This window comes from Chiloscyllium plagiosum, unplaced genomic scaffold, assembly GCF_037043375.1.
Source record: "Chiloscyllium plagiosum isolate Xiang-an unplaced genomic scaffold, Cpla_swu_hap1 HiC_scaffold_16, whole genome shotgun sequence".
Lineage (NCBI taxonomy): Eukaryota > Metazoa > Chordata > Chondrichthyes > Orectolobiformes > Hemiscylliidae > Chiloscyllium > Chiloscyllium plagiosum.
In genome coordinates this window covers 24,970,460-24,994,392 of record NW_028270154.1, presented here as the reverse complement: position 1 = coordinate 24,994,392, position 23,933 = coordinate 24,970,460, and the positions used below count along the sequence as shown (strand labels likewise).

Below are 23,933 nucleotides of genomic sequence, written 5' to 3'. Positions count from 1 at the left end.
ATTGCTAATGGGTCACTTTATGTAGCAGCCTGTCAGCCATTTATACAAACACTATAGCCACCACAATATGAATGGCAATTAACTTGAACAGGAGACCAATGAAATGTAAACTCTCTCCATGTCATTAGCTACACTCCAATAGTAACTACACTTTAGAATTGCATTATTGGCTATAAAATGCTTTGGGATGTCCTGAGATTGTGAAAGATGTGATACAAATGTAGGAATTAATTTTGTTTGCCTTTTAGGACTGGACCAAAGGAGACAAATTATGAAAAACAGAAGGCAGTTGTTTCTTTTAGGGATTACACCATCAACAAAAACATGAAACTGGGATCCAAGAAATGTATAGGGCACAATATAAAAAGGTTTGTGCATAAGCATAAGCCTATGATTGACCATAACAAGCAAAACAGTAATGTGGTGGCATGACTTCACGTAACATTGATTTGAAACCACTGTTTTCCAACACTACACGCCAGCCTATGCATCATCATAGTCTACACAGCTTGTCAACCAGTGCTACTTAAAGGATCATAAAGTATCCACAACTTATTTGTTGGTTGGAATGTGTATGTTTTTGGAGGCTTCAAATAAACAACTTCTTTGCATGCTGAAAATGTGTTGCTGGAAAAGCGCAGCAGGTCAGGCAGCATCCAGGGAACAGGAGAATCGACGTTTCGGGCATAAGCCCTTCTTCGTCGATTCTCCTGTTCCCTGGATGCTGCCTGACCTGCTGCGCTTTTCCAGCAACACATTTTCAATTCTGATCTCCAGCATCTGCAGACCTCACTTTCTCCTCAACATTTTTGCATGTTCAACATTCTGCAATACATACAGCACAGATTACAAGCACAAAAAAACTACCATCAGTGCGCAAGGATGTGAAAGAGTGTGGGGGAGTGGCACATGTTGCTTGTAAGGAGAGCCAGGACAGACACGTTGGCTCAAATGGCTGCCTTCTGTGCTGTGAGAGTCTAATAATTCTTTTAATTTGCCGTCATGGTGAAAATTGTGAAGTATGTCACAGACTTAATTCCTCTTCCTAAAACCCATCATTTTGCACTTTACACAGAGGTAGGATTTAAGGCACAGTGTGACTCACACATGTGCAGTCTGCTGAAGCCATTGAAATGATCAGCTGTCTCCAGTCGAATCATATTGTGGAATCCTTGATGTCTTGAAGATGGTGTCTGGAGATTAGACAAAGTAAGAGCAGATCTGCATTTCCTTTGGACAGCCAGTCTAGGTACCCCTTTGGAGAGTGAAGGACATCTTTAAATATGGTCTCAATGAGTGGGGGTCAGGTATACTTTGGCAAGGAGGTGGATTTAAGATAGCTGTATTTGGTGGGGGGGTTGGGGATAGAGCTAAGTCTGGTGCCCTTTGGGGCGAGGGTCATGTACCCTCTGGGATTATGAACTGTTGAGAAAATTGTCTGTAAAAGGTGTATAAAATCATTTGAATGGTCAACCCTGTAAAAGACCTATCACCATCAAGAAGTGTCAAATCTGTCAAGAAGCGTTTAATTGTCAAGGTCTGCCAAAATGTGTCAAACTAATCAAGAACTGTCTGAAAAGTATTTTTGTGAATGTCAGTAACTTTCTGAATAGAATGTAGTATGAAATGTAAACCTTTAAGTATGAGGATCTTCTTTTTTTCTCCTGTATACATGGGCATTTGTAAAGGAGGGAAGGGACGTAGGTGGAAGTAAGCAGTGAATTGACATTGGGTTTTGGTGGCAGGAAATAGGGTTGCATAGAGGGTAGGAAGGGCCATGGGTATGTTAGGGGAGATAAAAGTAGTGTTGGGGGTATGAGGGTTCGAGAAAGATGCATAGGGGGCTTTAGGTGACCTAGATTTGCAATGGAGTGACAGGGGGTGAAAAGGAGCAAAGAGGCTGTGGGGGCATTAAAAGAATATTTTATGTTTTATTTCAGTTATTGAAGAGAAAGCTTGAATTGGCAAGCCCACTTTGGAACCAAATAGCGTTTTCATCTGACTTAACATGTCATCCAAAATAGGGAGTGCAGGTGGCCATGTTAATAGTTGGGAAGTGTCAAATTTAATGTGCTGCCTGCAACACACTGAATGGATACAGAATAACAACAACAACTTATAGAGTCATAGAGTCATAGAGACGTACACCATGGAAACAGACTTTCGGTCCAACCCGTCCATGCTGACCAGATATCCCAACCCAATCTAGGACGGCACGGTGGCACAGTGGTTAGCACTGCTGCCTCACAGCGCCAGAGACCCGGGTTCAATTCCTGCCTCAGGCGACTGACTGTGTGGAGTTTGCACGTTCTCCCCGTGTCTGTGTGGGTTTCCTCCGGGTGCTCCGGTTTCCTCCCACAGTCCAAAGATGTACAGGTCAGGTGAATTGGCCATGCTAAATTGCCCGTAGTGTTAGGTATGGGGTAAATGTAGGGGTATGGGTGGGTTGCGCTTCAGCGGGGCGGTGTGGACTTGTTGGGCCGAAGGGCCTGTTTCCACACTGTAAGTAATCTAATCTAAATCTAATCTAATCTAGTCCCACCTGCCAGCACCCAGCCCATATTCCTCCAAACCCTTCCTATTCATATACCCATCCAAATGCCTCTTAAATGTTGCAATTGTACCAGCCTCCACCACATCCTCTGGCAGCTCATTCCATACACGTACCACACTCTGCGTGAAAATGTTGCCTCTTAGGTCTCTTTTATATCTTTCCCCTCTCACCCTAAACCTATGCCCTCCAGTTCTGGACTCCCCGACCCCAGGGAAAAGACTTTGTCTATTTATCCGATCCATGCCCCTCATAATTTTGTAAACCTCTATAAGGTCACCCCTCAGCCTCCGACGCTCCAGGGAAAACAGCCCCAGCCTGTTCAGCCTCTCCCTGTAGCTCAGATGCTCCATCCCTGGCAACATCCTTGTAAATCTTTTCTGAACCCTTTCAAGTTTCACAACATCTTTCCGATAGGAAGGAGACCAGAATTGCACGCAATATTCCAACAGTGGCCTAACCAATGTCCTGTACAGCCGCAACATGACCTCCCAACTCCTGTACTCAATACACTCACCAATAAAGGAAAGCATACCAAACGCCTTCCTCACTATCCTATCTACCTGCGACTCCACTTTCAAGGAGCGATGAACCTGCACTCCAAGGTCTCTTTGTTCAGCAACACTCCCATTAAGTGTATAAGTCCTGCTAAGATTTGCCTTCCCAAAATGCAGCACCTTGCATTTATCTGAATTAAACTCCATCTGCTACTTCTCAGCCCATTGGCCATCTGGTCCAGATCCTGTTGTAATCTGACGTAACCCTCTTCGCTGTCCACTACACCTCCGATTTTGGTGTCATCTGCAAACTTACTAATTGTACCTCTTATGCTCACATCCAAATCATTTATGTAAATGACAAAAAGTAGAGGGCCCAGCACCAATCCTTGTGACACTCCCCTGATCACAGGCCTTCCGTCGAAAAACAACCTTCCACCACCACCCTCTGTCTTCTACCTTTGAGCCAGTTCTGTATCCAAATGGCTAGATCTCCCTGTATTCCATGAGATCTAACCTTGCATATCAGTCTCCCATGGGGAACCTTGTTGAACGCCTTACTGAAGTCCATATAGATCACATCTACTGCTCTGCCCTCATCAATCTTCTTTGTTACTTCTTCAAAAAACTCAATCAAGTTTGTGAGACATGGATTTCCCACGCACAAAGCCATGTTGACTATCCCGAATCAGTCCTTGCCTTTCCAAATACATGTACATCCTGTCCCTCAGGATTCCCTCCAACAACTTGCCCACCACCGAGGTCAGGCTCACCGGCCTATAATTCCCTGACTTGTCTTTACCGCCCTTCTTAATCAGTGGCACCACGTTTGCCAACCTCCAGTCTTCCGGCACCTCACCTGTGACTATCGATGATATAAGTATCTCAGCAAGTGGTCCAGCAATCACCTCTCTAGCTTCCCACAAAGTTCTAGGGTACACGTGATCATGTCCTGGGGAATTATACACCTTTACCCGTTTCAAGACATCCAGCACTTCCTCCTCTGTAATCTGGACATTTTGCAAGATGTCACCATCTATTTCCCTACAGTCTATATCTTCCATATCCTTTTCCACAGTAAATACTGATGCAAAATACTCATTTAGTATCTCCCCCATTTTCTGTGGCTCCACATAAAGGTCGCCTTGCTGATCTTTGAGAGGCCCTATTCTCTCCCTAGTTACCCTTTTGTCCTTAATATATTTGTAAAATCCCTTTGGATTCTCCTTAATTTTATTTGCCAAAGCTATCTCATGTCCCCGTTTTGCCCTCCTGATTTCCCTCTTAAGTATATTCCTCCTTCCTTTATACTCTTCTAAGGATTCATCAATCCATTGTACCTTCATGTGGTGAGATGATTCTTAAATATAAACAACATTTGACATTAGCCACATAATATTAAGAGTGGTGACCAAATACTTGTTCAAAGATGTTGATTTTAAGGAATGTCTTAAAGGAGGAAAATGAGGTGGAGAAACAGAGAGCTACAGAGAGATAGTAGAGCTTATATGGGCATGACCATGACTGAGTGATAAGATTCGGCAATGTGCAAGAGATTAGGATTGGAGGACTGCAGGGATCTCAGTGGCTGTACAATGTTTCAGAGAAAGGGAGAGATGAGACCATCTCCAGCATCGGCAGTTCTTTGTTGGGAGATGAGACCATATTGGCATTTGAGAAGAAAGGTGAGGATTTTAAAATCAAAGTGTACTCCCAAACCTACACATGTTTTGGGGTTTTATTCAATGTAACTCCCTAAAATTGCAAGTGACCTTGTTACTTACAAATCTACCACAATGCAGTTTGAGTACAGTGAAAGCATTTCTGCAATGTTGTGTTTGTACCTTCCTCACAGTTCTCGCCTTTGAAGCCTGCAGAGCAGACACAGGTTCCCGCGGTGCAGGTCCCACGGCCTCCGCATGCAGGGTCAATGCACTGACTGGCAGGGACATCACACTCCGCTCCCTTCCAGCCGCTGTAGCAGATGCAGTTCCCCTTGGAGTATTGACCATTACCACTGCACAGTACAGGGCAAGCAGCTGATGAGGCACAGGCAAAAGAAAAGACAAAGAAAGAAAGAAATAACAGATTGTTTCTGTGGTAACCATACACTTGTATTATAAAATGCATACTGGAAAAAAATAGCTATTCTGTGAACATCCTAAAAATTTGAAATTCAATTTATACAAAGAGGATCTAGTGTCTCTCATGTGAGAAGGTCATTTCCATGGCTTATTTTTTGACATTTGGGGGTAAGAATTCCTTTGATTGTTCTGTGCAGTCACATATCAAATGTGTTTTTATAGAGTTCCTCAATTCTAAGAGATACTGTTTCTAATTTCCTGTGAGTATTGAACGGACAAATTCTTTGCAAACACATTCATCACGTCGCTATGCACTGTGGATAGAGGAATTTTCAGCCCGTTAGAATCTCTTGTGAAGTGACAATAACTCTTTTGCTGTTACAGTAATTTCTTCACAGCCACATAAAGCTGCTGTCAGTGTCTTCACATATTTAAAAGGGACTGGCACTTTTTAAACTGCACTTATATTGCCTTTTCTGTACATACAATCATTTTTTCCGTCTAAGTTTGGTTTCCTTGGATGCCACCCCAACCCCCACTGGTAATGGGCTTGCTCCATTATGTTAGATTTGGCACTCTCGAACCAACTGCTAAGTTGCCATGATAGCTTGCCCCAGCCCATCTGGAGTAATGGAGTAAAGTTAGCACTGCAAATTCAGGAAAATATATATTGGCCCTGCAGCAGATTTGCCAGAATGATACCAGGGTTTTGAGTGCTAAATTATGACGGCAGATTGCATTTACTTGGCTTGTATTCTATTGTGCAGAGGAGATTGAGGGGGTGATCCATCTGAGGTGTTTCATGTTCGATGGGTAGACACAAATAATTTATTTCTTCTGATAAAGAAATTCAGATCAATAGGACCTATTTGTAAAATTCAAGCTCGGCCATTCAATAGAGGCGTGCTGAAAAACATAGCAGGTTAGGCAGCATCCGAGGAGCAGGAAAATCGATGTTTCGGGCGAAAGCCCTACATCAGGGCTTTTGCTCAAAACATCGATTTTCCTGCTCCTTGGATGCTTTCTGACCTGCTGTGCTTTTCCAGCATCACTCTAATCTTGACTCTGATCTCCAGCATCTGCTCTACCCACTTTCGCAAATTGTATAGAGGCATTATACTCAATGGATCATAGAGATAAGGCATTCAGAAGCCTATAGATGCTGAGTCAATTGCAGTTTTCAAGACTGAGATTGACAGCATTTTATTAGGGAAGGGTGTCAAGGGATTTAGATCAAAGACAGGTGAGTGGAGTTGAGGAACAGACCATGCATGGTCTAATTGAATAGCTCAAAGATGTCGTACGATTTACTCCTATTTCTTACATGGCTTTGTACTCTGATCCTTCGTCGATTAGCAAATTGATACAGAAGCAGTTGTGGGCAGCAATATGAACATTGCAGTGGTTACTAAGACGTGTTTCTTCTTGAAATCATTTTCTGTGAGTACAGTGTTGTAGTGATTATGATACTAAACTGAACAGTTGAATCTGGTGGGAGACCATTAGTAAATTATTTTTGACATCTTAGTACCATTATATCTATGCTTGACATCCAGATCTGTTTTATTATATTGAGATTTCTTTATCATCAAAGTTGTGTTGTTTGCAATAGTTCTATATTTACTAAAATAATTTTGGGTTTTCTTTACATTTTTATGTGAAATTTGAGGAAAATACAATGAGATGAGAGAGCAGTCAACAGTGCAGTGTATGATAATTTTCTTGAAGTCTGGCATTTTGTGAAAACTACTCACTATTTTGTGTGGAAACCATTAATGGGTTGGATTTAACAGGAATGGGATGCAAGGGGTGGGTCAGAGTGTATATCCATTAGGCTACTTCTCCATCAGACTTTTTAGATTAGATTACCTACAGTGTGGAAACAGGCCCTTCGGCCCAACAAGTCCACACCGACCCGCCGAAGCGCAACCCACCCATACCCCTACACTTACCCCTTCACCTAACACTACGGGCAATTTAGCATGACCAATTCACCTGACCTTGAGAGATTTTAATTCTTGGGTCTCATTGCAATTTCCCAAAAATGACTCCAGGTCAAATCAGTGGAAATTATGTCAATGGGAGGAGGTAAGAATGGGAAATCAAAGAGGGTCATGTTGGTACTGGGAACCTGAGGAAGCATTAAGCAAAGTGAATAAGGGGAGTGTGGGGGTGGTCTGAATTAGAGGGGAAGGGCCTGCAGAGGGTAGGGCAGGCAAGTTGGATAATGACTAAGGTCTTTTCATGGTCCACAAAGGTAACAAGTTTTGTTGAAATGCACTCATCATGGCAGTTCACAAGAATACCAATCTAAAAGGAAAACTTTTTTAAGAGTGTTGATTGATTGGCCAGTGGATGTTGATTTTTTTTCTGCAAAACTCAAATTTTGTATTACCAATTTTAACAATTAATATTGGGCTAGACTTTATGGGGCAATTTATGGTTCCCCCTTCCACCATGGTAAAATGTTGGTATGAAGCCAATTAATTGGCCATTATTTGATCGAAAGAGGGGGATTTCCATGCCTCAGGGACAGGAAGCTGAGCCTTACAATGTGGTTGGCCAATCCAACATCAACAGTTCTGCTGTATCAGCAGTGCCATCAGGAGTTGTAGCCATTTCTGGTACTGCACTTAGAACCTGAGGAGTCTTTTAGCACTGGATCAAAACTTTGTAAGTGTTTGGGTATCTCGCTGGGTGACAAGCACTCAAGGGGCTGTTAAGGATGGCCCTCTCCAAGCTACCAGCCCACACAGTGAAACTGGGCAGAAGTGGGTACTGCAGTTGCTGGAAATCAGAGTCTCGATTAGACTGGTGCTGGAAAAACACAGCAGGTCAGGCAGCATCTGAGGAGCAGGAAAATCGACATTTCGAGCAAAAGCCTTTCTGCTCACATGGTGTTGGCTTCTTCATTAGTAGTTAAATCCCATCAGTGGTGGGATGAAGTCTTTAAGTGGGTCTCACTTGATCACACAAGACTACTCCTGCTGCTGGTAACATTGTGATGGGGGCAGAAGTGGCAGGGTATGTGATTTTATATTTGCCTAATGAGATTTTACCCGCCACCTCTGTTCAAGCTTGCCAACGGGGAGTGTACAATCTCATCAATTTCTCAATATCATTGATATTCAGGGGTTGGTTCCACACTGGCACAAGTTAAAATGTCATCATGATGTCAATGAAATCATTGGCTGAAATTCAAACTAGGCCTGTGCCTGTCTACAGCAGGAGCCTTAGCTAACAACAAAATCAGTGAAATAAAATGGTGAAAAATTCTAATCGAATTAGTGATAGCACCGGATGAAGATGACATGGAGTATTAAACAAGTTCCAATTAGTGCCAGAGCCAAATCATGTCAACCTCTGGAACCGAGGTTTAAATTCAGTCCTGATGAAGAGCTAAGGAGGATGAAAGTCACCTTTCTCTCAGCTATGAAGGTTATTGGGAACACAACGATAATTTCAGTCAAATCTGTAGAAGAAACTCACTCCTGAAATATGCTCTGAGAGTGTCGTCACTTGAGATTTAAAGCAGCAGTAAGATACAATTACAGTGTGAGGCTTGGGTTTGAGAAGATGATTTACCTTACTGTTTGAGAAGATACACCTCGTCCTTAACAAGATAACGGTATGCTAGAGACAGGAATGTTTTGCTCACTTGGTATATGATGGTAGAGTTCTGACCTGGCCCTCTTTTGGCTTATTCACAACTTGCAACTTTTAATTCCATAACGATATGGCTTGTTATGAAAATTACATTCGAATGGAAATGACATTATCACATGTAGTACACAAGGAATTTGTTATTAAGTTGCAATTTTTAAAATAAGTGTTTTTGTCATGCTATAAGCAATTAATTTATTGTTTATTTATTTGAATGTCTAATTGCTTTTCACCACCAATTCCAATTAGGTATTTTCTGTAAAAAGAAAACAAAACTTTTTTGCATGGAATTTCAACACGTGCTGCCACCAAAATCATGTCAATTTGAACTTAAAATTGGTGCACGTATTGGTCTAGCACCACTGAATTTCAATGAGGGTGCGAGAGATGTCAAGGCTGCTATCAGAAGCAGATGAACAGGCAGGTCAGAGCAGTTTTCTTGTGGAGCTTTTCTGGCTCTCACTTCAGAGGGAAGGTAAACCAAAGCTAACAGGTAGTGTTTGAATCAAGTGAAAGGGAGAGGCAGTCATAGTAGAAGGATGGGTTATTGTCAGGTGTGTGCCATCATCGTCCTCATGCACCTCCAGGAACACTCTGCTGAGGTAAGCAGCAAATTTCGCAATATGTAATTAATCTGCTGTGTATTATAATTGATTTAGTTAAAAGGAAATCTGATTTTTTTAAAAAGACTGAACCAAAGGATGCTGATGTGTATTAAAAGTATGACAAGTGACCCTGGAGAAATCAACAAATTAAAATACACAGCTGTTTAATTAAACGTTCAGGAAAGTTCCTTGACATTTTTGCAGATGTTATCGGTGATTGATGAGGATAATAATTTTATACACCTGTAAGTGGGTTTAACTGCCAACAATACTTCATTTGTGCTGCCTTTTCTTAAATAAGTGTAGTCAAATAAATGCTTTTTGCTTTTTACATCTGACATCGATGCAGTAGATCAGGGCTTTGTGAAAATGGTAGCTGAGTGGCCAAGTGAACAAAGTACTCACCTTTTTCCACTGAAACCCACAGGATCGGTAAGATGCCAAGAACTGGGTACAACTACAGGACCAGTGCAGGCAGCTCATGACATTGGACTGAAAACGTCCCATTTATATGATCAATATGCTAATTCCCTCTTCCTACCCAGGGCTACAGTCACAAATATTGGCATCCTAGGGTCTCAGGAAGGCTTTCACACTCCATCTTGGAGGTCTGTGAGCATCATTGGGGAAGTACTTCACCACTGCCATATTCAGACCTGGGAACAGTGCTGATGAGCTAACATATCAACCCTTTGAGGATCTGAGCATTTCCAGTTTTTACAACTTTAGTACTCAGTCACCTCATATTATTGTCATTTGTGACATAAGGTTGGTCCCACATCTACCCAACATTGCTCTATTATTCCACAATGTCTGTACTGCTCTTGGGTTCTTTTGGGGCAATGGAGTTATAGAAAGCATTGATGTTTTGGCATGCTCATAGTAAACAGCTGCTCCCTGACTGATGTCTTGTCCATTGTACCAATGTGCTCTTTAACATGTGCTCTTTGCTAGGGTGGGTAAGGGTAGGAGTTTGAGAGAGGGCTAGGAAGTTCTCCCAAAATAGATTGAAATAACTTGGGAAAAGTGTGACATAAATAATACGGAGGGAAATAATAAGAAAAGAAAACCTACCCTTGTGTTTAAATTTAGAAAAATGTCGTCGTCCTTGAGTAGAAAGCCATAAACAAACAAGAATGCAAAACAAAAATAAAACAGCAAACTCAGAATGAGAACCAATATCTGAAAAGATGAAGCTTTATACACATCTGTACCTGGAAACAGCTCAACCTGGCAGTGGAAACTTCCCCTTTTTATGAATTTAACCACAAAGGCACCTGGAATTTCAGTCCTTATTGATTGTGTTATGCAAATCAAATTCATCCCATTTGATAACCATGTTTGCCCAGCTGCTGCCGGGTTCAGTTGCTGCAAGGTATCACATTATGGCCTTTTGACGTTCCTGAAGTCTAAACAACGTAACTTTTTTTTAACCAGATCTGTTACATTTTTAAAAAACTCTCTCCGCCTTTCTGTCCTCCTTTCCTGAAGAAGATGACATATGCTAGCGTGGTCTTCAGAACCATGGTGCTCGGGGCAATGGCAGCCTTTCGGATGCTCACGCAATTAACCATGTGTGGACCGAGGCAGTGGTTGCTGGTTGGCTACTAAGGTGTGGGAAAAACGGAGGGGAGGGGGTGGGTGGATGGGTGGGTGGATTTGGGCATTGCAGTCAAGCCTGATCCAGTCCCTACCATCCTCATATACACATTTGCCAAGAGTGTTTACTAGCTAGTTATTGGGAGCCTGAACCATGGCTGCATTTTGCTCTTCTTTCTAGTTTGGGGACACTGAGTGTCCTGGGCTGCCCCACTGCCTGCGCGGCTTAGATAAGGACACACCATGGGTCGTTTTCACATTTTTCATTCTTTATCATAGCTTAGTAAATACTATTTCAAAAATATTGACAATTGCATCCTGATAAATGCTTGTCAAACAATTTCCTTGATTGAGCTCTCTGGTCTATGAATTGCAGACAAAAATATCTATTTTAATAGCATAAGTTTGCTCCAATTAATTGCTTACTTAATCAATTCATTGCAATAGATAAGCAAACTGAATCAATAAACTGAAGTCCAGTCCACAATTTGGCCTGTAAAGGATCCTGATGTCTCCAGGTATGATTTGATTATGAAATATGTTTAGTGGGCTCCAGCACTTCTATAAAAGTCACAAGACTGAGATAAGAATGGCACACTGATGGTTATGTCACTAGTGAGATCTGGACAAACAGTCCAGCGAACACAAGCTCACATTCCACCCAGTTAGTACAAAAATTATAATAGTTTCAAGAAAAAAAATTGAAATAAAGTAGATTTGTAGCCTTTGGAGAGATACAAAAATATCACAGTCAGATGAATCATCAGAAATTCTCTATTTGTTTAAATCGACTCTAAGTTGACTAGTGATGTACAATGGATGCATTGCAATGTTTTCCTCTGTATGTAATGGGAATGATGGAGAAATTATTTGGCTCATTGAAATACTTTACATAGTGAGAAAAGGAAGAGACTTAGTTCCATTATTGCTACACTTAAATTAAGAACATAATTGTCGAAACTTAACTATGTACTGAAAGCATGCAATGTCATTTTGACTGAATCTAACACCACCCCTTCAATTGCTGGTGTAAATATGTCACATTCACAACACTTACAGTAGTTGTAAGCTTTTAAGATACTCAGACACTAATAACTGATGAGCATTAGCTAATTTGGCAGGCTTGGAAATTCACTATTAAGGAAGGTCTTAAGCCCTTAATTTGACAGACCTCCAAGTCAAAATATCTTTGGTAGTGAGGAGAATTAATTGACTCTTGAACAAGTCACCACAATAATATCTCCTTGGTGGATTGTGCAGTCAGCTAGGTTTAGTATTGCTTAAAAGAGTTTAATAAACCAATTTTCTTACAGAATTCACAGAATCATAGAATCCCTACAGTGTGGAAGCAGGCCATTTGGCCCATCGAGTCCACACCAACCATCCGTTGAGCATCCCACCTAGACCCAAACCCTGACCCCATAACCCTGCATTTCCCATGGCCAATCCACCTAACCTGCACATCATTGGACTGTGAGAGAAAATTGGAGCACCCAGAAGAAACCCACACAGACACGGGGAGAATGTGCAAACGTGCAAACTCCACACAGACAGTCGTCCAAGGTTGGAATTGAACCCAGATCTCTGGCATTGTGATGTAGCAGATTATCTTCTTCACTGGCAGTTTGCTCTGTGTATTTGTTTATTCAGGTAGGCAGTATATTTGAACTTGTTATTAGATGATTTCCTCCAAAGACAAATCAATAGATGCAATATGAAGGTAAATTTCAACCCAATCTGCCACAATAAATGTACCAAAAATACATGGATATTAAAATTAGCTGAGAAGAATAATATTGATGTTATGATCAAAGACTGAGTGGAGAGCTGGTTATTCTGCTGCTAAGAGTGTCTGACAACTAACTAGGGTTTAAAAGGAGAAACATAAAATGACCTGTACAACCAATAAAGGAGCTGTATGTTTTATACATGCAGTTTCTGACATTTAATTACATCAGCCCTCTCACCATAAGTGGTGATTACTACAAATAGATTCTTATGCATTTTTTAAATGTTTTGTCATTGGATTTTGAATTAAAAGAACAAAACAATTGGACGCAATTATCATGTAATCACTAGTGAAAGCTATACAAAGACACAAATTCAAGTTCAGGATTTTTTTCAGTTATTGTTTATTACCAATTATTTATTATCTTTTAAAACTGGTCAACATAGTTTTTTTTGCAGTGCTCATATCTGATCTGCTATTTGTAACTTTTAAATAGCAATGGGAGCATATTGGCTGAGTGGAACATGTTTAGTATTAATCAATATCATTGTTTTGTTTGGTGGTCGATTTTGACTTACCACCTCATTGTACAAAAGTTCTACTTGATGAATTTGTGGTAACTAATGGTGAGACCACAAGTACAGCTCAGTTTTAGGCACCCAATTAGTGATAGACTGTTAGAAGTAATTGAGAGACTATTTTGTATAAGGTCTATATTTTATGCGTTTCCACTTGTACTTTGAAGGTAAATGACGTTTAAATTAAACATAGATCTCTGTCCTGCAAAGATAAGTTGGCCACTACATTAACAACCATTGTGCAAGTATTCATGTACTTACAGTGCTCTTAACATTACAAAAAGTGCCACAATGCATTCAGAAATGTAGAAAATGTGCTGACAATCTCTCCTGTCAACTTTTGGACTGAGATTTATATGCCCAGAATCTTTTACTTTGGAAAGAAATCTGTCTTGCTCGTGAAATAAAGCATATCTGCTCCACTCTCCTGATTGACAGGTAATCTACTTGGAATGGCATTGTGACACTATTTGTTCTACCAGCTTTCGGGGTGTAGAACTGAAAGCTAATGTTTTGATATCTGTGAACAATATGAATGCTTGTCTGAGTTCTGAAAACTGATGGGATATTTAGCTTTGTTGACACAGGTTCCCAGTGGACTGATTGACATAATCTGCTTTTGATATGGTTCTTGGATACATAATTGTTTGCTTACACAATTCAATGGGCAATTAAGAGATTAAACTTTATGCTACCATTTTTGTGTAGTATTAGTGACAGAGATTTGAACGAGTGTTTAATGTAACTGGTGCATGTTTATTTCATCTACATCATTTCATGTCTGTTGAGGATGTATATAATGGACACAAAATAAGAGAATTTACAGGATACATGGGGGTGCATGAATCGGCATGGGTGACATGGCAGTGATGACAAAGGAGTGTGAGGGAAGACAGCAATGAGAGCCCATCAATGAGTGCATGAGGAAGAGAATATGGTGAGTCACCACAAATAGATATAATTATATCTGTTGGGAGAGGGTGATGGCCTGGGACCAGAAAGCAGTATGATCTGCAGAGAGACAGCAGAACACAGCAGGAGAGGAGAGTGTAGAAAGTAACACCAGGGAAAATAGCAGAAATCAGTTCCAGAACAGATTTGAAAAAGTCGAAGTATCACATTGCACGCAAGCAGATAATTGATGAGCTTGTGAGTGCTTTCTTGTTTATCTTTCAAAATTGGGGTAATGTATTAGTAATTGCAAGATTTTTATTAGCATTAATTAAGTGTATTAACAGTAGAAAAGCATAATATGGGCAGTAGACTTATTACATATAAATCCATGAAGACAACTAAATGTGGTGAACATAATAAAGATGGCACGGCAGGGCCACAGAATACAAAACTGACAGATTCTAGTGTGATCGCAAGCAATCACATCTGCAATAACAGGATTGTTTGTTTAACTTAATTTGAAAGACTAAGGTATTGTGTCAGTTTCAGTAGAGATAAGAAATAGGAAACATGAGGCCACTTGTGGAGTTGCTGGTAGGCCATGAACAGTAGTTACACTCTAACACAGTACAAAAGGAATAAACAATTGGGGCATATAAGAAGGGTCCTACAATAAGTATGTGTAACTCTAACTTACTTGTAGGTTGAACAAATCAGATTGGCAAAGGAACCTGCAAAATGTGTTAAATTAGTACATTTTGAACAATTTCATAGTGTGGTGAATTCTAAATTTAACAAGGGAGGAGACAATTTTAGATATTCATAATGTAAAATGAGGCAGGATTAATGAATGATTTCAAGGTAAAGGAGTGTTTAGGCAACAGTGATCATAATATGATAGAATTTCATGTTCAGTTTGAAGGGAAGCAATTTGGGTCTAAGACTAGTATTCTAAACTTAAAGACGGTTATGAAATAACCTTAAATAAGGTTATGAAAACATGAACTGTGAAACTAAGGTTAAAAATTAAGAGCAGGATTACAGTGGTCGACAGTTAAGGAGTTAGTTAATAATTGAATAAAGAATTAACTTTGAGAAAGAAATGTATTTTAAGAAGAATAAATCATCTGTGGCTAAATAAGAAAGTTAAGGATTGGACCAATTGAATGAAATACTGTACAAATTGTAAAGATTGATAATATTACAAAAAAAATTGGACAGATTTAAAAGCTAGGAAAAAATAACTAAAACTAATTGAGTGAGAGCAATTTGGGTATGAGATCAAGCTAGTTATTAATATATAAAAAAAGTAACAGTTTCTACAGGCATTTTGAATGGGAGAAGAATAACTAATCCTATTGTTGGATCTGTAGAAAGACAGTCTGGGAAATTGTTGGTAAAAAAATAAAGAAATGACAGAGGCACTGAACAGGTAAATTTATGGTCTGTTTTCACAGCATTTATTGAGAAAATGTTCTCAAAGGATGAAAGGGAGGGAGGAACTTAAAACTACCTTCTTCACCACAGAAAAGGTGCAGGGAAAATTATTAGATGAACAAGTCCCCAGGATCTAATGACCTTCATCCCAGGATCTTAAAATCAGGGCTAAGAGATTGTCTTCCAAAATTCCTTAGCGTCTATAACAGTCAAGAAGATTGGAAGATAGCAAGTGTAACAATTTATTCACAAAAGGATCAAGACAGAAAGCAGAAAACCAAAAGCCAGTTACTGTATCATCTATCATCAAGAAATGTCTAGAATCCTTTAGTGAAGAGGTTACACTTAGAAAATGCTAATGTAATCAGGCAGAGTCAACATGGTTTTGTGAAAGAGAAATTACAATGAACTTATTTATTAAAGTTTTATGACGAGGTTGATAACAAGATTGATAAATCAGGAGACTGTGGACATAGTGTACCTGAATTTTCAAAAGACACTTGATAAGGCGCAAGCTCATAGCTTACTACATGCAATGCACTCAGGAGGAGGTGATGGCCTAGTGGTATTATTATTAGACTGTTGATCGAGTAAAATTGAATAATGATTGAGTGACTTAGGTTCAAATCCTGCTATGGGAGATGATGCAGTTTGAATTCAATAAAAATATGGAATTAAATATCAAATAGTGACCATTGCTGATTGTCAGGGAAAAGCCTGTCTGGTTCACAAACATCCTTCAGGGAAGATAACCATTATCCTATGACTCTAGACCTGTATTAATGTGGTTGATTCTTAACTGCTCTGTGGGTGCTAAATGCTGGGCCAGCTAGTGATACACATCCCATTTAAAAAAAGACCATGTTGTGTAAGGGATAACAGATTCACATGGAGAAAAGATTAGTTAGTTAACAGGAAGGAGCCAGTAGTCCCTCAAATCAGTTTGTTTAGGTTGGCAAGCTTTAATTTGAGAGCCACAAGAATCATTCATGGTGACTAAACTGTTCACAATCCTATATCAAACATGTGGATGAATGGCCTAAATGTATAGTCACCAGGTTTGCTGATTACGCTGGTATGAAACTTTATCATGTATTATTATTGGAGAACTTCAGTTCTAAAGTGGACAATTAATTTTAGTTTTCTCATTCTGTAAAGATCTGATCTGTTTTCTTTCCCCCAAAAGTTTAGAAAGTAATTTTGAAAATTGAGTTTAAAGAAATATCTATAAGCAGAAATGTAATTTAGGGCAGTCCAGTGGCTCAATAGTCAGCACTACTGCCTCATAGCACTAGGGACCTGGGTTCAATTCCAGCCTCTGACAACTGTCTGTGTAGATTTTGCACATTCTCGCTGTGTCTGTGTGGGTTTTCTTTGGGTGCTCCAGTTTTCTCCCACAGTCCAAAGATGTGCAGGTTGGGTGGATTGGCCATGCTAAATTGTCCTAGAGTCATGGGAAATACAGCGTTACAGGGATGGGTTAGGGGATTGCGTCAAGGTGGGATGCTCTTCTGAGGGGTGGTGTGGACTCGATGGGCCAAATGGCCTGCTTCATGTAATAGGGATTATATGATTTCATCTAAATGTAAAGCAAACCGTCTGAGAGATAATTGCTAATGTGTTTGCTGGCTTGATATTTATAATCACTAGAAAGTGAGAGAGAGGGGAGCAAACTCATGCAGAAGGAATAGGCCCATAATAGCAGAGGTGCTGTTAAGAACATTCTCCAAGCAGTCAGAAATTGCTGGAGAAACTCAGTAGGTCTGGCAGCACCTGTGGAGAGAGAAACAGAATTAATGTGATTAGCAAGGCAGACAGAATGCAAAATGAATTGAGTATAAATGTAGAGAGGTTTTACTTCAATTGTACAGGGTCTTGGTGAGACCACATTTGGAGTATTGTACTCAGTTTGGGTCTACCGATTTAAAAAAAAACCAACAAAAGTGCATTACAGGAAATTTAGAGAGAATGTACAGTCAACCCTTACCTGGGATGGTGGGCTGTTTTATGAAGAAGGGTTGAAAAAGAAAGTCTATATCCATTGGAGTTTCGAAGAATGAGAAGTGATCTTATTGTAACATGTAAGATCCTGAGGGGACTTAATAGGATGTTACTGGGAGAATATTCCACTTCTATGGGAGACTAGAACTAGGAGGCACAGTATATTGAGATCCCCAGCCTTTCAAAAAGGAGGAAAAACTTTTCTTAGAAGCTAGTTTGTATTTGGAATTCTCTTCTCCAGGAAGCAGTGATGCAGGGCCATTGAATTTATTCAAATCTGAGTTCAATAGATCTTTGATAGGCCAATGGAGGATGAGAAGGCATATATGATGTAAGAGGTGCTGGGTTAGTAGGGTTTATGAAGGATTATGGAGAAAGTAAAGAAGTGAGGTTTAGGAGCCAAAACAGCAATATTTGGAGTCTTCAAGAACCATGAAGAACCTGCCCTGTACCCCCACTCCAAGGCCACATGCAATTGTCCATAAGCTGCACGTTGCCGTTGTACGAAGAAACAAAAATTCTGGGCAAAGCTGGACACGAGTTGGTGTGTATTTTTGAAACTGCAATTTTGCAAGCCCAAGGTGAAATTCCGAGCCTACATCTATGCAACATTTTGTTTCCATGCCTTGCTATCCTACCAGCTTCAAATTGACTGCGCTTGAACAGCAGGAACTCTCCACAGTTTGCTAGTTTAAAGTTCAAAATGAATAATCCCTTATCCCACTGAATTGGGAGGAATTGGTTCTGATGGTTTTCTCTTGAAGATGTTTTGCTGTACTCATTAAGATGAAAAAACATTTTGAGGCATGGTTGCCTTTTCTATTTTGCAACAAAAATCAAACATTCCCAGATGATGTACAGTGTGGGTTATACAAAATGTGAAGCTCCTTTGACACAAAGTTGATCACATTAACCCAACTCTTAATAAAAATGTTTTCTTCTCCACATTTTTATGGTGCCTGCAAGTGGGATTGCTCATTTAATTTCAATTAGGACCATTCAACAAACATTTTTTGAAAGCTTCACTATTTGCCTCTGAATTATAAGCAACTTTCTACAAACCCACCTTGATAAGAAGAGCTGTTCATCTCTGAACAGGCCACTAGAACAGACAGTAATCATATAGGCTGGACCTTTTCCAGAGCTTTCCTTCACCAATAGGTCTGCCAGAAATAGGTGACTACTAACTTCACACTGTTCCAGTAGCAAATTACTAAGAACAAAATACAGCATAAGTAATTGCAATTCCTAATGTTATATCTAGAATGTAGTTCCCATTTGTTGGTATCCATGGAGAATGTTATCATATTTGCAATAGAAATTGACAAGACTCATCTTTGGTTATAAACAAGACATCAAATATTACCTTTTGCACAGTCAGCCCCATGGAATCCTGGGAAGCAGTGACAAACGCCCGACACACACTCTCCATTGCCATGGCAATTGTGAGGACACTCCTGCACAGAATCTGACAATGTCATAGGCATGGTTAGTAATTAGCTTCTATATAATTGTGCATATTTAATAACTGAGTATTGCTACTGAAATAGTGCCTGGATTATTTTAGTTTTCATCTCTTGTTTTGAAGTAAATCATGTATTAGATTTATCAAGGTTATAGCTGTAGGTGTTGGAGAATGGAAAACCTTTCATATTGTATCATGAATTTCAACTCCTGACTGGTCAACATGAAGTAGATCAAGAGTTACCAATCCCCTTCATTCACCTTAACAAACTCAGCTGAAAGACAGCATTCGCCAATATACCAAAATGACATTCTCAGCCTCTTTAACTTTGTACCATTGGAATGAAAATGTTACGAATACAAGAAATTATTGGAAAAGCGAAGGTTATTTAACTCACAATTCAGTTGCCTCCACTGACCATGTGCAATTTGCCCTTCATCCAAATGACCTAATCTCTTAATGTTCTGCAAAATTTCTCCCTGAGCCTCCAAGGTAATTGAGTGAAAGTACAGAATATCTTGTTAATGTTAGAATATACATTATTCAGTCTTAATCAGCAACCTTCCACAGATGATATTTCTGTGATCTCAGCAGTACGTGCATTATCATATTGGAAACAGTATTTGATCATTTCTTATGTTTATCTTTCTAATCTTCAATTCCATTCTCCGTGAGATACTTAGCAATTAGCACAGAATTATGGCAGACCGTAAAGCCAGAGTCTAGAGGTGTAAGGTTGAATGCTGATCTGTCATGTGACTCAAATCAGTTCCCAAATCAATTTCTTTCTACTTCTATTTTCCTTGTCTTTGCTCCTGTTTTCTGCAAATTAAGTGACTTTTCACCATCTGGTTCCATGGATGGGATTAGAAATTACAACTAAAAACTCTGAAGCCCTCTCTGAAATACTGCCTTGAAAAGAAAGTGTAAAGTAAAATGAAATGTTTCATTTGAGAACACTGACATTTTTTTTCAGAAAGGCAACAGGGTGGGAGATGGATTTGGGATATAATCTGGTTATGTAGGGTCTCCTTCATATTGCTTCTGGATTTCCAAATTCTAATGTAAGAGAGAGAGACAGCTGCTTGGGTCAAACAGATACATTGGCTTGACTGTGTTTTATCTTCTTTACTGTCCTGTTTTGACACCATCACCTTGATAATCTGTTATGATCTCTCTACCTTAATTAGTTTGTACAGTTTTGGATTACTTGTTACTTTGGTTAGACCTTTAGCATGCAATTCTTATACCTGTCATGCTATTGCAACCGTTTGGTTTGTCTCCAGCACTACCTTATTTTAAACATTTTTGTAATTATTTCTCTGCCTCAATTAATCGGATTATAGGTCATCCCTTCACTTGCTATTCAGCTGTTGACATTTTACTCACACTGTCTGACACTTTTGATCACCTGCAGAGATTTATTATTCAGCCTATCAACACTCCATCACACCATATGTTTGATCTTATGATCTCTCTGACTATAAATCCTGTGTCTATGCACTTTTCTTCACTTCACCTGATAAAGGAACAGCGCTCTGAAAGCTTGTGATTTCAAATAAACCTGCTGAATTATAACCTGGTGTCATGTGACGTCTGACCTTGTTCACCCCAGTCCAACATTGGCACCTCCACATCAATGTTTTATCCTAGTAGGGGTAAGGACAGTACAATGTACATTTGAAAATCTCTCATGATCTTCAACTAGCAAAACAGCCCTGTTTAAGTTGCAGCAGGCTGTTGCAACAATATTCCTTATTCTCATGAAAGTGACTCCTTAATTTGTGCTGAGAAAGGTCTACACCATGACCTTGGCACATCCATGCAGCAGATGGAAGCTTTGCCTTGCCCCAGACCTGAGCCCAACCCCTCAAGGGAAATTCTAAAGGTTAGCTTTCTGGTTTCCCAAATAACCAATCTGACCTGACCAAACACAAAATTTCAAAGCTGGCATTTTAATATAACAAAAAAGAAACAGAATAAAACATAGCGTGAATTGTATACTCTTTTCATATCAATATATGCTCACCCACGCCCCAGAGCTATGCTTGCCGACCGAGACACATTTCTGTATATCTTCAACATAGATCACTGTTCTTTTCTCATCTCTGAGTCAAAAATCCTGAATACATGAACAAATGCCTCTGTGGGAGTATCATTACCAGTGAAATTACAATAGTTTGTGAAGAAAGTCAGTCACTACCATTTCATGACAACAAGGGATATGCTATAAATGTGTCCTTTCCACACATCCTACAAGCCAGTTGAAGAAAGGAAAACATGATCTACCTGCAGGGTTAATTAGCTCATTAAAGATTGCTGCACCTACAAGAAAAGTTTCTTTAACATTTGTCAGTTAAATATAGTGCTGGAACATCATAACTGCAATGTGCCATTGCATATTTGCCAATGTACTTCTAAGTGGTCACCATCACTACCCTACCACCCAACACTATCTCCTTGCAACACAACCAAACACCTCTCCACTGTCACCTACATTAATTCAGTACTTCTTGCATTGTTTTGTTGACTTTCAAGAATGAGCAAAAGACCCATTCTAAACGATCGCTGTTCAATTATGTTTTAGACTCATTCACGGGATGTGGCCATCGCTGACTAGGCCAGCATTTACTGCCCATCCCTAACTGTTCACATAACCAACCATACTGTTATTCATCTGGAGTCACATGTCGGCCAGACCAGGTAAGGATGGCAGACTCCCATCACGAAAGGACATTGGTGAACTAGATAATTTTTTCAACAACCAGTTGTGGTTACATGGTCTCAATTTGGCAATTTTCTTTTGAAGTTCAAGATTATTTTAATGAATTTAGATTCACCTTCTGTAATGGTGGGATCCAAATCCGTGTCCCCAGAACATTAGCCTTGGCTTCTGGATTATAAGTCTAGTGGCATAATGGGGAGAAATGTACATTGCCTCAATATATGATAATACATTGCACTTCTGATGCACCATGATGACTCATGAGTGTCAAAGAAAATTTCTTGTAAATGCACCAGCCTTCAATGAGCTAATTAATCCTGCAGGTAGATCACATTTTCCTTTCTTCAGCTGGTTTGCATGATGTGTGGAAAGAACACATTTATTTCCCATCCCTAATTGTCACAAAATGGCAGTGACTGACATTCTTCATGAATAGCTGTAATTTTGCAGGTGTCTACAAGGACATTTGTTGATGTATTCAGGATTTTTGACCCTGGTATGGCAAGGAACAATCATCTGTGTTCAATTTGGAATACTGAGTTATTCAAAAGGAATTCTGAAATTGATAACTGTTGCTGCAATCTTTTGTTCAGCTCAAGCATACAATTTATCCAAAAAGTATCGTTAGAACAAGAATGTGGGTTCAATATTTGCAGATAGGACAAAGTAGATACAATGTTAACTTGGTGGCTACGTAGAACATGTTTGATCAGTAAAACAACTACTGTCTTCTGTCACCAGAGTACATGGAATTGGACATCACATCTAGCCTCATGGTGGATGGCTATGGACAGCAGTTTCAGATTTATCCCCTTAAAGAAATATTACAACAACCAGCAATTCACTCTTAAGATAAACAAACAGCGTTAAAACATTAAGCACACTTTTAATTTCCAATTCATATCATTTTCTTGTCTTTAAGTGTCTTCTGGGGGCTAACATATTAGCAAATAATGTTTTGAAGATAAATGTATTTATTTAAAAAAAACACAAGTAGCAATAACCTTAAAGGTCAGAAGATAATTTGGTTTTGACTCAGTTGGCTGTCACACAATAAATCCTATTCCTTATTGTCTTTTTGGCAGAGTTAACATGAAATACAGAGTAGTTTAACCAATGCATCCTTTCTGAATATCTAATGACTAGTAATGAATGCCCATATTTGAAGATCTGAAAATATTTTATGCTTTGCAATTGCCTTCTCGCTCAGTTACTCTGCTGTCATGTAAATCTGGTGGTTTTGTAATATCCATTACATTAAAGTGCCTTCCTCAGATGGCAGATATCTGCAGTCAAAAAGCAATTGCTACCTGACGGTATTTGACTGTGTGATAGTACTGTCAGCTTATGAAATCTTTAACAGTATTTGAGCTACACTGATACTTATTAAATTCTACCCATAAAGACATGGTGGCAAAACTGAATCACATTTTGAATCACATTCTGAATGTCATGATTTGGAGATGCCGGTATTGGACTGGGCTGTACAAAGTTAAAAATCACACAACACCAGGTTATAGTCCAACAGGTTTAACTGGAAGCACTAGCTTTCGTAGCACTGCTCCTTCATCAGGTGGATATCACAACCACCTGATGAAGGAGCGGCGCTCTGAAAGCTAGTGCTTCCATTTAAACGTGTTGGACTGTAACCTGGTGTTGTGTGATTTTTAACATTCTGAGTGAATTGTCTAGGTCAGAACATAGACCTGAGACCTGAATGAGAGGAGTTGATGGACCTTGTGAAGTTCAACAGGATTGAAAATGAAAGCAACTCTGCGTCAGAAATATCTCCAGTACCACCATGTATCATGAAATCCTTCCTTTTGTTGTATGCAACTTGAAATCAGTGTCATAGAGTCATAGAGATGTACAGCATGGAAACAGACCCTTTGCTCCAACTCATCTATATCGAACAGATATCCTAACCTAATCTAGTCCCAGTTGTCAAAACTTGCCCCATATCCCTCCAAACACTTCATATTCATATACCCATCCAGATGCCTTTAAATGTTGCAATTGTGTCAGCCTCCACCACTTCCTCTGGCAGCTCATTCTATGCATGCACCACCCTCTGAGTGAAAAATGTTGCCCCTTAGGTCTCTTTT

At 39.6% G+C, this 23,933-nt stretch overlaps 1 protein-coding gene across 21 annotated transcripts in view; it reads right to left on the bottom strand.

Moving 5' to 3' along the window:
• The window catches only part of LOC122556528 (teneurin-2-like), a 2,772,576-nt gene that overhangs the window by 111,076 nt on the left and 2,637,567 nt on the right, over positions 1 to 23,933 (bottom strand). For 17 of the 21 annotated variants that reach the window (XM_087995212.1, XM_087995211.1, XM_087995218.1 and 14 more), the window contains 3 exons: positions 19,005 to 19,106; positions 10,475 to 10,507; positions 4,893 to 5,087 (listed from right to left, as the gene is read on the bottom strand). In XM_087995212.1, coding sequence (XP_087851338.1) covers positions 4,893 to 5,087; positions 10,475 to 10,507; positions 19,005 to 19,106 — 330 coding nt within the window. The remainder of the gene's footprint in view (positions 1 to 4,892; positions 5,088 to 10,474; positions 10,508 to 19,004; positions 19,107 to 23,933) is intronic. The other 4 variants (XM_087995221.1, XM_087995223.1, XM_087995222.1 and 1 more) reach the window with 1 other exon arrangement.